Below are 15,832 nucleotides of genomic sequence, written 5' to 3' on the forward strand. Positions count from 1 at the left end.
GAGTAGGTTCCAACAATTTTTGAAACCCACCACTGGATGGGTGGGTGGGTGAGAGAAAGAGAAAGAGAGAGAGAGAGAGAGAAGGAGGGAGGAAGGCTCAAAGTCAATAGTGCCTCATGGCTGAGGCACTTGTGCCAGGACAATAATTACAGGTAGTCCTTGGCTTACAATAGTTCATTTAGTAACTGTTCAAAGTTACAACGGCACTGAAAATGTGACTTATGACCATTTTTCACAGTTATGACCATTGCAGCATCCCCATGATCATGTCATCAAAATTTAGATACTTGGCAACTGGCTCATATTTATGACGGTTGCAGTGTCCTGGGGTCATGTGATCTCCTTTTGCGACAAACAGACAAGAACCTTGGCAGCAACTCAGACTTCAACATAGACAGATAACAGCTTCTCCAGCGTTATGAATGAAGTTGAATCCTGCAAATCAGACTCCTCCCCGAGTCCCTCCTTAAATACAATCTTGAGAGGAGCCTAATTACAACCAGCTGAGTCCAATTATCTTTTGTAACTGCGTAGCTGTTTTCTCCGTCGATCTGCCCGGCGTTGCTGGGCATCCAGGACTACCACCTCCCTTGTCTCCTCGTCACTACTCCAAGGCTTGACTTCATGAGCACACTCTCTTCGGCTCTCACTGCTGCTCCATGCCTCAGGTGCCTCCTGGTGGCCAACCAGCCTCTCTTGCGCCCTGCTCTGAGTCAGAACCCCGTCCAGGGTCCTCTACCTCTTCCAGAGCCGACTCATATGGCCCCTCGCTGTCAGAGTCTGTTTGCAGCTCCAACAGCTCCTGCTGGGCCATAACAGGTTTGGATAGTCTAAAAAAAATCTGATTCTGTTACACATAGCTGGTTTGAGAAAGGTCCTGAACATTTTGGAATGAGCAGAAACATTTCACAGTTTATGGATACTTTAATGAAGCGTTGGCCAATAATGTCCAATGGGGAAAGGTTAGGAGAAGTGAAAATTAGACATGGAATTTTTCAAAATGATTCATTAACATCTTTACTCTTTGTACTATTGGTGGTGGCACTGGCAACAATTTTGAACAAGACCAATTGTGCATGTGACCTGGATAAAAAAGGAGTAAAAAAAAAATCATCTTTGCCTTATGTGGATGATCTAAAATTATTTGAAAAATGAGTGCTGAACTGGATTCCTTGCCGAAAAGCACAAAATAATTCAGCAAAGATAATGGAATGCAATTTGGAATTGACAGCTATACCATAAAGGCAGGCAAAATAGTTGAAGATTATGGAATAGCTTAATAATAAAGATTCGATAAAGGCAATAGCCCAAGAGAAAGATACAAACATGTAGGAATTCTGGAAGCTTCTGTTTTGTTTTTTATAAATTTTATTTTATTTTATCAATTTCATATATACATTCACAATTATATGATCTCATAACTGTTATTAATAATATGTATTTATAACAATTTTTCCCTACTGTTGACAATATACTTGAAGATTGCTTTTTTAACATCCCATAGATCCATCTTATCTTACAACGGTCCTACTTCTTCTTCCCTCCCTCCCTCTTCCCTTCCCTCGTTTCTTCTCTCCTACTCCCCTTCCTTCCCTCCCTCCTTCCCCTTCCCTCCTTCTCTCCTTCCCTCCTTCTCTCCTTCCCTCCTTCCTTCCTTCCCTCCTTCCTTCCTTCCCTTTCTTTTCTCCTTCTCTCCTTCCTTTCCCCCTTCCTTTCCTCCTTCCTTCCCCCCTTCCTTCTCTCCTACATTCCCTCCTTCCTTCCCTCCTTCCTTCTCTCCTTCTCTCCTTCCTTCCCTCCTTTCTTCTCTCCTTCCTTCCCTCCTTGCTTGGAATTCTGGAAGCTTCTGATTTACTCCAGAACCAAGTCAAAGAAAGTACTTCTGCCAAATATATCAAACAAGTTCAAAGAATTTTGAAATCAAAGCTAAAGGCTGGAAAGATCATTAAAGCAATCAGAGCAGTCCACAATATATCATACACAGCAGTAAGAGTTGACTGGATCCAGATGAGACCTGATAATTTGGATCAGTATACAAGAAAACCGAAGACAATCTACTATACTCTATTACACCCAAAAAGTGATGATTTGGAATGGAAGAAGAATGGAAGGGCCAGAGGATTCCTACAGGTGAAACAAATTGTGGAGGGGAAAAAAACCATGGCTTGCATATTAAGAAAAGTGAGGAATCTTTGTTGAAGGAAGTCAATCAGAGAAAGCTTCTGAAAATTAGTATAGAAAATAAACAATCAAAAACCCATTTGTTAATTGGAAGAACACGCCAATGCATGTTCAATACTTGAAGGCTATTGAAGGAAAAGCTGATTAAAAACTCCACTTAAGAGTTGAGATCAAGACTGTTAAAGAGAGAAATCGAACACTTTCTTTTAGCAGCTCAAGAATAACTTTGCGGATAATTGCATGAAAGTAAAAATTAATCATGTAACAAACAATCGTAAATGTCATCTTTGTAGTGATAGGATAACAAAATTGACCATTTGATCAGTGGCTGCAGCAAAATTTCACAAACTGATTTTTAGCAGTGTCATGATCATGTTGCTAACTTTATTCATTGGAAACTTAGTCTATTTCTTCTTCCTCCTCCTCCTCCTCCTCCTCCTCCTCCTCCTCCTCCTCCTCCTCCTCCTCCTCCTCCTCCTCCTCCTCCTCCTCCTCCTCCTCCTCCTCCTCCTCTTCTTCTTCTTCTTCTTCTTCTTCTTCTTCTTCTTCTTCTTCTTTAAATATATACCTTTCTCCCTGGCTCAGCTGATAACGGATCAGAGCCTGTGGCTTAATGGCTAAGACGTCTGCCTAATATGTAATATAGCCCAGGTTCGAATCCCAGTAAGGGTATGGCTAGCTGATGAGAGCTAAATAGCTTGAAATAGATCTATACTAGTCTCCCTTTATTTATTTATCAGCACAAATAAAACACAAATATAACAAAGGCAACAGTAAAAATATTGGGTTTCTGTCGTGATGGACTCTTGTGACGAGTCGATTGACAGAGAATGGAAGCAGTTAGCTTCCTCCCAAACATACATCCTTTACTTTCTATAGAATTGAAATTGAAAAACCGGTATTGCACTTATACCATAGAATTCAATATGGTTACTACCCTGGGATAGAAGCAGTTTTTCAGCCTATTTGTCCTTGTTTTTATTACCCTGTACCGTCTGCCAGATGGTAATAGTTCAAAAATAAAAGGTAATTTTTAAGTAATTAAAAATGGGTATATATATGAAGTGACTATTTAGAATACCTTGTTGAAAAATAAAGGAATAACATCTTTGTTTGAATGTATGATGTATAAGGACAATAATGAACATACTCGATAGTTGATTGGTGGGATTATACATAATTGAAAACAGTGATATACAAATATAAATGGTTGTTAAATTTTTTTCATATCGGGATAGGTGATTATATAAAGGTATATTGTTATTAAACAGACAATCAAGAATGTAAGGGAATTAGGTTTATTGAGAAAAATATATTAATTGTAATTGAATATACACTGTACAATGAAAGTGAGGTACCTAGTTATATTAGATGAAAAATCTGTAATTGTAAATGTAATTGAGAATATGGATGCAAAAACACTTGTAACCAAACGACATGCTGTATGTAATGGATGAGAATTTTTTTATGTTGTTTTTAATGTTTAAAAATAAAAACAAATTAAAAAAAAGGGGTACCCTGGATGAGATGGATCTTTAAGAATGTTTTGAACCCAAGAGGGAAAAAGAGGAGGAGGAAGGAGTATTAGATGTGATTGACGTTCCTTGAGTTATTTGTAAAAATAATAGTATATTAATCAATAAATAACCGAACCTAACCGGGCATGGCAGTGTTATGCAATATAAGCTAGCTCAGTGTTTCTCAACCTTGGCAACTTGAAGATGTCCGGACTTCAACTCCCAGAATTCCGAATGCTGGCTGGGGAATTCTGGGAGTTGAAGTCCGGACATCTTCAAGTTGCCAAGGTTGAGAAACACTGATAGGATAAAAAGATGCTTGGATAGTTTGTGGCTCACAGATTACGATCGCAAGGTGGGGCTAGTTTATGGCTCAGCGGGAATCTAGGTTGATCTGGTTAATGCTGTTATCCGTTTCCCACAAGGTCTCCCTTTACTCAACGGGTTACCTGCCCCGCTCCTTCTGCGCGGAGCTACGATAAGGAAATAAAGGCGGCAGAATTGGTTTTTAATCGTTCAAGACAGACTCTGCCCCACGCCGCCCTATCCTTTTCCTAGATGGGTGGGTGGATCCCACTCTGATGTCATTTCCCGTGGATTTCCCCTCCTCCGCCGACCCCCCCCCTTTCTCTTCCCCAGCCGGAAAATGAAGCAATCCTCCGGCTGGATGTTTTCCTCTTGCCTCTTTGGGAGGAGCCGGCGCTGCTACTGATTTCTTCTGCGCCTCGTTCCGGAGCGCGCACAACACCACCCCGCCACCAGCTGCCGCGCCTGGGTTTCTCCGCTTTGCAGAAACGTGTTTTTGCACCGCGCTTGGATCCCGAGCCGTTTTTGTTCCCGCGAACCGAGTGAGAGTCTCCGATTGCTTTCCGGGAAGGCTCCGGTTGGAGGTGGGGCGGGGGAATGATGTCCCATGACCCGAGCGAGCGGCCCCCCAACCCAGAGCCGCCCCCCGCCACTGTCTACGTGTTAGTGGAGGACCCACGCTCGACGGACGCCCTCCAGCTGCTCAGGTGAGACGAGACACCCTCCTCCCCCCCCCCCCGTCTTCCCAACTCTCCGGAGTTACCGGAATTGCCCGTAGCGGGAATGGGGAGGATTCCGAGAAAAAGGAGCCGCGCTTAGGCAATAGCAATAGCAGTTAGACTTATATACCGCTTCATAGGGCTTTCAGCCCTCTCTAAGCGGTTTACAGAGTCAGCATATCGCCCCCACAGTCTGGGTCCTCATTTCACCCACCTCGGAAGGATGGAAGGCTGAGTCAACCTTAGCAATAGCAATAGCAATAGCAGTTAGACTTATATATCGCTTCATAGGGCTTTCAGCCCTCTCTAAGCGGTTTACAGAGTCAGCATATCGCCCCCCAACAACAATCCGGGTCCTCATTTTACCCACCTCGGAAGGATGGAAGGCTGAGTCAACCTTGAGCCGGTGAGATTTGAACAGCCGAACTGCAGTCAGCTGAAGTAGCCTGCAGTGCTGCACTCTAACCACTGTGCCACCTCGGCGAGAACCCGCGCGCGAGGCCTCTTCTCCTTGCTCGGAATGACAACCTGGGATGGGAACCTGGATCATTCGGAGCAGCTTCGTTGGCGCGGGTGTAAGATCCCTACCCCGAAGGATCTTCTTTCCCTGTTACTTTCTAAACAGCCTTCTCAGACCGGAGTTCTCCGGATGAGCCGGGTTTCAATCGCTTTTATCCCGTCCATCGAGAGGATGAGGATGGAGATAGGAGTTTGAAGGCAGAAGGAAAAGTCCCAAACTCTAGCCAGTTGGGTTTTTAGACATGTTGATGTTTTCTTGGCTGGAAGGAGGCATAAGAAAGCTGGTTGAGGATGGATGCTTGGGAAAAAGGGTGAGGTGCCGAGCCAGGATTTCTGATTTTCTTTTTCCCCTCCCCTCAGTCCCCCCCCCAATGGAGAAAATGGTGGGGGGAGAATATGCGCGCCCCACTAATGTGTTTCAGTACCAACCGTTGAGTTGATTGGCAGAGTTCCTGACTCCTGAATTTATATTCCTTTACAGTCCAGTTTTAGATATTTTACAGCAGTGTTTCTCAACCTTGGCAACTTGAAGATGTCCGGACTTCAACTCCTAGAATTCCCCAGCCAGCGAATGGTTGAGGTTGAGAAACACTGTTTTACAGAATAGTCTTGACTCTGGTTCAGCTCATCATTGGTTTAGCAGAATAGCCTAGCTTGCACGTGAGAAACCAGCCATCTCTGCCAGCAAAACAAGAAAAAGGGAAAGTACCTCTGAGCAGGTGCCAAAGTTGTTGTTCTCCTCCAACTATTCAGTTTCCTCCTTCCTCCAGTTGCTTTTAGAAGAAAACTGGGGAGATAATCCTACCGCACATTGTTGTTGCTGAGCTGGGAAATCCAAGCTAGATAGGGATCTAAAAGTTCAGTGTTCAGCTGCTGGCATTTTGCTAGTCCTGTGATTTGAATTTGCAGAAAATCACAATGTGTATGTGTTTTCGATGGCGGGTGAAGTGTCTTAATGATTCAGTTTCCTTCTATTTTGCTGACTGCTCCCCCTGAGATTAGTTTTCACTTCTGTTTTTTTTTTCTTCTTAAATGCTGATCTCGACTTTTTCCTAAGGAAAAGCACAATCGGGTTTAACTGAAGCTCGCCTACCAATTGACTTTCAAATTCTTACTTGTTTTTTTTTACTTGTTCCCTGGACAAAAAAGTCAGAAACCTAACTCATCCTCATCCCCATATACACTGCTAATATATTTGATTTTATGGGGGGGAAATCATAGTTTAAGGAGTTTAAAAAACAGCTATAATCAAAACAAGTGAGGAGGGCAGAAGTGGAAAATCTCTGTGGACCTCTGCATGTTACTGAATTATTATTTCTCGTACCCCTTGCTATTGCCCATGTTTACTGGGAATTATTGAAGCTGTAGTCCTATTGCATTAAAAAGGACACAATTTATTCATTCCCTCTTTAGAAAATCAAAAATATTTGCAGTCTATTTTCTGGCTTCCCAATGCTAGAATCAGTTTTTCTGGATAAGCTCATTGGGAGCTGTGTTGGGAATTATGGCTTTCCTAATCTCTGTGCATGTAGGACTATAATCTCTATTATCCCCAATCATCAAAAGCAAACTGATGAATGGGGAATGGAGTTGTAATGGAACACTTCCAGAGCAGATAGCACACAGAGTAAGGATAACTTGGGAGGTGAAAATTCTTGGCTGGCATAAATGACTGGCAGTCTGACCTGGTGAGATTTGATTATTTCTGTGAAAGATTGATGTACAGTCATGTGAGAATAACCTCCACGGCAGCAATTTTCCTATAAAATATGTATAGGACAATATTATGGATTTATTGTAGTACTTATTCTGTCCATTTTCCAACGTATGCCCTTTTTCTTACTTAGAGAATTACAAAAGGATGCAGGAATTTTGCTGGCTAATTTGGGGTGGAGCTCCATCTGATTTCCCATTCACCTAAAATTACCTTTATAGAAGAAGTACTATAATAAATCAATAATAATGTCCTATACTTACTTCCCATGAAAATTGTTGCTATGGAAATTATTCCCATATGTCCCATATTATTCCCACTAATCCTTGAGAGAAACCATAACAATAATAATAGAAGCATGGCTTATGAGCTTTTTATTTGTTTGTGTGTCTTCAGATCAGTCTTGAGTCCTGGTATCCAGGATGCAAAAATGGTTGTAGTACAAAAAGAAAAAAAAAATACTTTCTTTTTGTCTTTTATTAGGTTTACATAAGGCACCTGATGGAAGGGGATGAGATGTGGATGGGTGCATTTTATGAAATTTAGAAAGAACACAAAACTAACATGTAAATCTTTTTCACTGTATGCCAGAGGTGGGTTCCTACCAGTTCACACCTATTCGGTAGAACCGGTTCGTCAAATCCTACCGAACCGGTTAGAAGAGGTTCCACCAGTGGACCCGAAAAGCAGGCCACACCTACAGAAGAGGTTCCAAAATTTTTTGAAACCCACCACTAGTGGGTGTGTAATGTCCCGCAGTTATCTACGCATTAATAATGATCTAGTAATATTTCCTTATACATTTTAGGGACCTTTCCTTACATAATTGGTGTTTTCTTTCATACTTTTGGATTTCTAATTTCTGTTTCCGTTAGTTGGCAATTGCTAAAACCAATCCTACGTGAAAAAGTACTCAAAGCCTTCTTGATTTTAATTGTCAATTTATTTATTCCTGCACATTGTAATATTTATTCATTTACATATCTTTGTTTTTCCACTGTTGTGCAAACACAATTCCAGCAGCTGCTAACCATGTGTAAAATTAAATATATATTATACTCCCTTTCAAATAGCCAACAAAATATTTCTGGTTTTAATTCCATATCTTGCTTTATGATTGCTTCTAACCACTAACTTCTGAATAGCTACTTGGACCGACCTAAGTACTAATTCATAATTTCATATCCGGTCACATGGGTGACAAGCCACTCCCATCCGGTCACATGGGCAGCAAGCCACTCCTATCCAGTCACATGGGTGGCAAGCCACTCCCACAAAGGAGGCCACACCCACAGAGTAGGTTCCAACAATTTTTGAAACCCACCACTGCTGTATGCAGTGATGCTTTAGAAGGAAGGAAAGCATCAAGGACTTACTTCATCCTGTTCAGAAGCCCCCCTAATACTTATGTAAGGCTGGCATTAGGACTACAGAGATAGGGTAGTGATCTTTGTGATATGAATCTTTGGTTAGTTTAACTGGTGAGGTTGCAAATAGACGCTGAGAGTATCTGCATATAAGCTATGTATTTTACTCCAAAATGGCATAACTATAGTGGTGGTAATGAGAAGGAATTACTTCCTCCAGCATTGGAGGATTCCTGTTGTTATAGAACTCCTCTACAGTGGAGAAAATGCCCTACAGCCTGTTGATCACTTTTTCCACAGTGCTATTGACATAGTTTATAACTGCCATGCTTTTTTAAGAAAATCCTATCAGAGCAGAGAGAAAAAATTGATTCAAAACAAGCATGTATTTTGTTCAGTTATCCACATCTTATCAGTAGAATATCTTAGCTAGGCACTCAGAATGTATAACTATATCTCTTGTTAAACTTGATTTATTCAGGCCCATGCTTAGGAAAAAGCCTGTTTGATCACGTAAGGAGTTTCTTCTGAATAAAGTCTTCCTGGGGACGAAAGTACTGTAATCTCTGATTCTTTATACAGCATATACTTCCTTGGAAATCAGTGTCAGCACATCTAGCAAGGACTGCTCTGCTCAGATCCTTTGTAATGTATCTTGCTGCCTAGCGAGGCATGTAAAAAATCCAGTTGTATGCTACACCTATAGTACAAGCTAAAAAGCCCTTGAAATTCCCTAACAAAGCAGCTCTAATACCTGTTTACTTAGAAGTGAAGTCCGAAGGTTAATGGGCCATTCTCCTGGGAAATACGGCCATGTGCTGACATCATCCGGTTCTGGATTCCGATTCTCATAATTCCCAATTCAGCATGTGTTCTTTTCAGTATTTGGAGGGTATTAAGATATGGATTGTGGATTATTGCCTTTTTTTTCTAGGCAGATCAAAAAACACTGGAAGAAAAATATCTGACTGGCAGCAATAGATTGTCTAGATGAGGCATTAATATCTGAAATAACTTTTTCTTTTTGGAGACTAATAGGCAGGGAAAGTAGCTTCTTGATAATTTGAGGATGGTGTGCAGATATTTTGTTTGTAATTCTCCAAGCCTCCCCCCACCCTTAAAAATGAATAAGAGTATGTGTTACAATATTGTTAATACTATTGGGTATTTTTTTTCTCCCGGCAATTAGTTGGTTATAATTGAATAGTAATAATTCCCAGCCAGCATATGCAAAAGATTAGTATCCCAGTCTTGGGCGATTATAGGTTAATAAGCCACTCTGTAATGATTAACAGCCATCATAATCAGAGGCTTCTCCTTTTCAGGGTCACATTATTTGAAGTCTTGCCTCTTTTGGATTTTGCATCTCAGATATGTAGCCTGTGTCTCCACTAAAGAGCGCGATGAGAGAAATGTGGAAAACCCATTTCTCTCATCGCGCTCCTCCCTCCGCAAGAAAAGAGCCAAGGTGGCGCAGTGGTTAAATGCAGCACTGCAGGCTACTGCTAGATCAGCAGTTCAGCGGTTCAAATCTCACCGGCTCAGGGTTGACTCAGCCTTCCATCCTTCCGAGGTGGGTAAAATGAGGACCCAGATTGTTGGGGGCAATGGCTGACTCTCTGTAAACCGCTTAGAGAGGGCTGAAAGCCCTATGAAGCGGTATATAAGTCTACTGCTATTGCTATAAAAAAGAACGATAGCCGGGAATTCTGGCGCGGCTCCTTTAAAACTCAGCGTTCAATGGCGAGAGGAAGGGGTTTGGCGAGCCGAAAGTGAAGGCTCCGGGTTGCCCCCTAGTGGCCAACAGGCGCCTCGGAATAGCTTCTGCTCCTGTCTCCAAGCGCGTAATTTCTCCACGGGCAGGCTATTAATAGCTCCAAAACAAGGGCGCGTTTGTAGATGCGCAGCGAGGATTTGGTGTTTTCTTGCACGGATCAACACACCGAGAAAGGGGGTGGGGGTGGAGGCGGAGCCGCTGCATGTTTTGCAGGGACGCGGCTTCGAAGGTCCGGCGGAGCGGCGAGTGCAAAAAAATAATAATAATCCGGCAGCTGCTTTTTGCTCTCCACGCGTTCAGACGACGCCGGTGTTTTGAAAGGCTTCTCTCCGATCTGGCCCATACCAGGAAATGTAACAAGCACTTTGCAGAGGCCTAAAAGCGGGGGAGGAAGTCGGAGGCGAGCCGGGATCGCTGGCCGCGCAGAGCGAGGATCGCGAAAAGTGTGGGGGGGATCACCAAACTTTGCCGGCCCTCATGCCCCACCGCTTGCGACGGGCCGTTTCTGTGGCGCAGTCCGAGGCAGGGCGGGGGAAAGAGCTCGGCTGGAGAGGAGGAGGAGGAGGAGGTGAGCGAATTCCGGGCCTTGGTTCTCACGGTTTTAGGAAACTCTCTCCTAACCCGCGCCCTACATCCCGTCGTTATCCGCTCCCTTGAGACCAAACGAGGAAATTCCGTATTTTAGGAACTCGCGGGTGAGGTTTTTTTTAATTCTCTTTCCTCCGAAATCTTGGGCGTTAACAATCTTGGGGGGAAGAAGTAACCAAAAAACAAACAAACCTCAGTTTCTCAATTCCCCCTTCCCGGATGCCTAAACTTAGACGAAACGATCTCAAGGACGCAGCGTGGCATTTTGACCGAAACGGTTGTTTTGGTTGGTTCTTTTGCACGGGGTTTCGTTTTAATTCGTGCAGTACAACTGTCTTTAAAGCTGCTTCGAAATAAACCTGTTTTCATTCGGGATGGTTCGCTTGTGAAAGCCGATGAGCCCAAGATCGCGCGGGGCGGCTCAGCGCGTTCTCTTCTTCCACCAGTCGATCTCTTGAAAGTGGACAGAAGGGAATTTGCTATTTTCAAGAATCTTGTTGTCGCTCCTGTATTGATTTGATAATTTTGCTGGGGAGCTAATTCGAAGTTCAAATGTAAATTCCTACGAAGTGAACTTCATAGGGATTCTGACTACATGGGTTGAACTGTAACTCGTTTTACCCCTCCTCCTCCAAATTCAAGAATAACTTTACCCTCCCCTTCAATAATATGGAGAAAGTGATAAAAACAGCCTTTGTTCTAATATCTTGTAGATCTGTTGGGGTTTCAGTAATTTTTCATACACACCCAAGGTTGGGGTTTGAATTTCCACATGCTTTTGGGAAGGTTGCGGAACTGATTTGAGTATGTGTCATTAAGTTGGCATTGCTTCTTAGGCACCCCACAGATTTTCTCCAGAAGGAAATGAAATTATTGCAAGTATATGCAGACTCTGTACAGTATGGGAAACATTTCAGTTGCTCCAAAAGTGCTGTATATTAATAATATTTTTTTCATGTTGAGCAATTATGTAACCGTCTGATTGATTGTCTGTACAGTATACTATTGACATAAATGAGACGAGTTTGCTTCTGGCAGGGCTGATATGGATCTATGTCCAACTTTGCAGTATAAAAGCAGTTAGTTTTGGTGAGAAAAGCAAATTCCTATTAAGGGCAGTGTTAAAAAGCCATTGTTTATTTACGTCTGAGCTCATGAAGATTTTGATTTTGATTTTCCAGTTCATATATTTATTTATTGCAAACATTTATATAGCCACCGTCTTCAACCCAACTCTGGGAGGCTCCCTATCATAGACATCTGATAAATTGCCCATTTTAATGGGAGACTAGACTTTTCAATTAAATCAAAAAAGCAATTCAAGTGAGGAGCCTTCAGAAGTGGAACTTGAAGAGACTTTTTATTCACCAAGTTCTGTGCATTGCTGTTGTTTCTTACTTCAAGGCAGATGATAATCAGAAGGATATCTTTGTTTTAAGGATAAACTTTACAGAGTGCGAGTTATCTGTTTTGCACATCTTTTATCAGCTCTACTATGACATGTGGATTAGTGAGTCTCTAATTGTTGAGTGAACATGAGAGAGTTCATAATTGTGTTTGGAAGGACAATGGTAAATGCTGCCTATATAACTAGGATAACTGCCTGGAGTTTTATAAAGTGCTTTTTAAAAAATATTGGAATGTGATTACTGTGTTTCAGGACAGGATTAAGTTTCTATTCATACATGCAGTCCTTGGACAGAAACTCACTGAAAACAGGCAATCTTTGGAATATATAAATATGGGACTCTGGCTTGAAGTCTATCTATGCTTTGTTTTATTGTTCATTTTATTGCTTTATAAAATTTAAAGAATATGAAAGTTAGATTGCAAAAATAGAGGAACTAGTTGCAGGTAAATAGGCAGATCAACAACAAATCTAAATGAGCAAAACCACAATATTATTGAAAATTTATGATATTACAAGATTCTTGATACCCATTTTATATTGCTGAATTTTGAGCTGAAATGCTTGGTTAACGCAGTTTCAAAAAATGAAGGAAAGGTTGTAGATCGCAAACAAAATATGAACTCTATGTGGAAATTGTAATTCAGATTAAAATACAAAGTCTACAACCAAAATTTTCTGTAGGTGGAATTGTAATTCAAGAATGATTTCTAATTAGAATTAAATTCTTTGTCAGATTTACTTTTTAAATACAAAGGTATTTTAGATATTGATGCATAGCCCTACAATTTATTTATGTTTATTTGTTTATTCATAACTCACCTTTATTATTGTTATAATAGCTTCAGGCAGTGAACATACCTAATACTCTTTCCTCCTTCTCTTTTTCCGACAGTAATAACCTGATGAGGTGAATTGGGCTGAGAGAGAGTGACTGGTCCAAAGTTACCCAGTGGGCTTTCATATCTTAAAGCAGGACTAGAACTCACCATCTCCTGGTGATTGGCCCAAAGTCACCCAGCTGGCTTTCATGTCTGAAGCAAGACTAGAACACCCAATGTCCTGGTTTCTTGTCTGATTTTTTTAACCACTAGAGTAGATCAAACTAGCTGTCAGTTTAATTATTCAGTTATATGGCTCTTCAATTTAATTAGCCATTCTTCCAGAGAACTTTTCCAATAAAAGGATCTACATACTGGATATATTTTCAAGTAATTATATGAAACGCGTATTATTTATCTTTAAAAATGCTGTTTATTTAGGACCAGCTTAAATTGATTGAAGTAACTTAATTGATTCTTGCGACCATGATAATATAAATATCGTATAATAAAAAGTATATAATAAAAAGGGCTTAAGAAAGCCATGTATGTAATGTTCCTTACAATTTTATTAATGTATTCGGGAGAGAGAATGAATGAATTATTGAATTGTTCTTAAGTTGTACCAACCCTCTAGGAAGTCTCAGTAAATAAAATATTCATGAAACTCACACAGACCAAAACCTGATCATATTCTACAGGCAGGCTTCGTGGCCTTTGTATCAGGGATATGACATTAATGGCCAATGCTCAAAGAGGTGGCAGCTGTGGCTCTGACGGCCTTTGTACAACTCCATCCTGGGCCTCAATTATGACCGTTCTTAAATCCCCAACATGGTCACTCATGCCTTGGTCATTTCTTGGTTGGGTTGTTACAAAGGCTGCCAAGAAGACAATAATTCAGTGTTTCTCAACCTTGGCGACTTGAAGATGTCCGGACTTCAACTCCCAGAATTCCCCAGCCAGCATTCGCTGGCTGGGGAATTCTGGGAGTTGAAGTCCGGACATCTTCAAGTCGCCAAGGTTGAGAAACACTGCAATAATTGCTGGTCCACAAGGCAAGATTCTAATTACAGGTAGTCCTCAATGTACAGCCACAGTTGAATGAGTTTTGCCCCATTCTGCGACTTTTCTTGCCAAAGTTGTTAAGTGAATCCATGCGGTTGTTAAGTTGGTGACCCGGTTGTTAAGTAAATCTGGTTTCCCACTGACTTTGCTTGACAGAACTGGTTGTAAGAGGGGATCACACTACCCACAAGGCAATGCAACCATCACAAATGTGAGACAGTTGTCAAACATCCAAATGTAAATCATGTGACCGTGGGGGATGCTGCAATGGTCGTAAGTGTGAAAAATGGTCTTGTTGCTTCTTTCAGTGTCATCGTAACGTTGAACGGTCATTAAATGAACCGTTGTAAGTTGACACTACCTGGATAACACTTCTATGCTAACATACTTCAATGTTAACAACCGCTGGTGTAACAAAGTTACGGTACTAAAGAAATTTTCCGATGTAGACTTAAAGACACTATTCATCACTTGCAAGCCCTTTTATGCTCCATGAGAGTTTTCTTCATTCATCTTGGTTGGTGTTTATATACCCGTGATGGCGAACCTGGCCAGCTGACTTCGGCCTTCTTTTGAGGCCATTTTTCACCCTCCGGAGGCTTCCTTGAAGCCTCTGGAGCGCAAAAAAAAAAAAAAGGCCCTATGGGCAAACCCGAACTTCAGGAATGGACTTCCGATTTGCTCGTAGGGCCGTTTTTCGCGCTCCAGAGGCTCTAGGAGGCTTCCCTGAAGGCTCTGGAGGGCAAAAACCGGCCCTATGAGCAAACCGGAAGTCCTTTCCTGAATTTCCGGTTTGCTTGTAGGGCCGTTTTTCGCGCTAAAGAGGCTCTAGGAGGCTTCCCTGAAGGCTCCGGAGGGCAAAAACCGGCCCTATGAGCAAACCGGAAGTCCTTTCCTGAATTTCCGGTTTGCTCGTAGGGCCGTTTTTCGCGCTCCAGAGGCTCTAGGAGGCTTCCCTAAAGGCTCCGGAGGGCAAAAACCGGCCCTATGAGCAAACCGGAAGTCCTTTCCTGAATTTCCGGTTTGCCTGTAGGGCCGGTTTTCTCCCTTTGGAGTCTTCAGGGAAGCCTCCTGAAAGCTCCGTAGCTCAAAAATTGGCCCTACGGAAAAACGGGAAATCACCATTCCCGAACTTCCGGATTCCCCATAGGGCCGTTTTTCGCCCTCCAGAGGCTTCGGGGAAGCTCCTGAAGCCTCCGGAAGGCGTCCGAGAGTTGAGGGCTCCCCAGGCACCTAGAGGGCAAAAAAACCTGTGCCAAAAGCGGGGGGAGCACTGGTCGCATGTGCATGTGCAGGGGGGGGTCACGCGTGCAAGTGGGGAAGGTCACACATGTGTGCGCACTGGATCACACGGATAGCATTATGGGTGTGGCATGCCCGCGCACGACCCCCCTGTGCTCCCCCTGCTTTTGGCACAGGAGCCATCACTGTTATATACCAACCCATGCTTGCATAAACAGTATGTTGCAAATCCTAGCTGATCAAATTCTGTGTACACAATAGAAATATTCAGACCCCCTTCTCATTGTTTTAAGCCAGGGGTGTCATACTCGATTTCATTTAGAGCTGCATCAGGGTTGTGTTTGACCTCCGGGGGGGGGGAGGCATGGCCAGGTTGGGAGTGCCCAGCTTGATGTCACTTGTGTTGGGGGCGCCTGTGTTGGCCCGAGCTCTCTGCCAGCAAAAACAGCCTCCGGCAAACCCTCTGCCAGCAAAAACTGCACTCAGGAGGGCCGCACGCAGCCCTCCTTAGCTCCTTTTTCTCCTGCAGAGGCACCGCGGGCCAGCCCTTCACAGTTTTCAGGGTGGGGCAGATCTAAGCACTCTGATCTGGGCCCCCAGGCCTT

At 42.7% G+C, this 15,832-nt stretch overlaps 1 protein-coding gene across 2 annotated transcripts in view; it reads left to right on the top strand.

Moving 5' to 3' along the window:
* Positions 1–4,318: 4,318 nt before the first annotated feature.
* The window catches only part of TFE3 (transcription factor binding to IGHM enhancer 3), a 48,640-nt gene continuing 37,126 nt past the window's right edge, over positions 4,319–15,832 (top strand). Inside the window, exon 1 of one of the 2 annotated variants that reach the window (XM_087710779.1) lies at positions 4,319–4,711. In XM_087710779.1, coding sequence (XP_087566905.1) covers positions 4,602–4,711 — 110 coding nt within the window. In that variant the 5' untranslated portion in view covers positions 4,319–4,601. Of the gene's footprint in view, positions 4,712–10,671; positions 10,796–15,832 lie in introns of those variants that run through there. The other variant, XM_087710780.1, reaches the window with a different exon arrangement.

This window comes from Thamnophis sirtalis, unplaced genomic scaffold, assembly GCF_051295495.1.
Source record: "Thamnophis sirtalis isolate CommonGarterSnake01/CBP01778 unplaced genomic scaffold, rThaSir2_p1.2 scaffold_3, whole genome shotgun sequence".
NCBI classification, from domain to species: domain Eukaryota; kingdom Metazoa; phylum Chordata; class Lepidosauria; order Squamata; family Natricidae; genus Thamnophis; species Thamnophis sirtalis.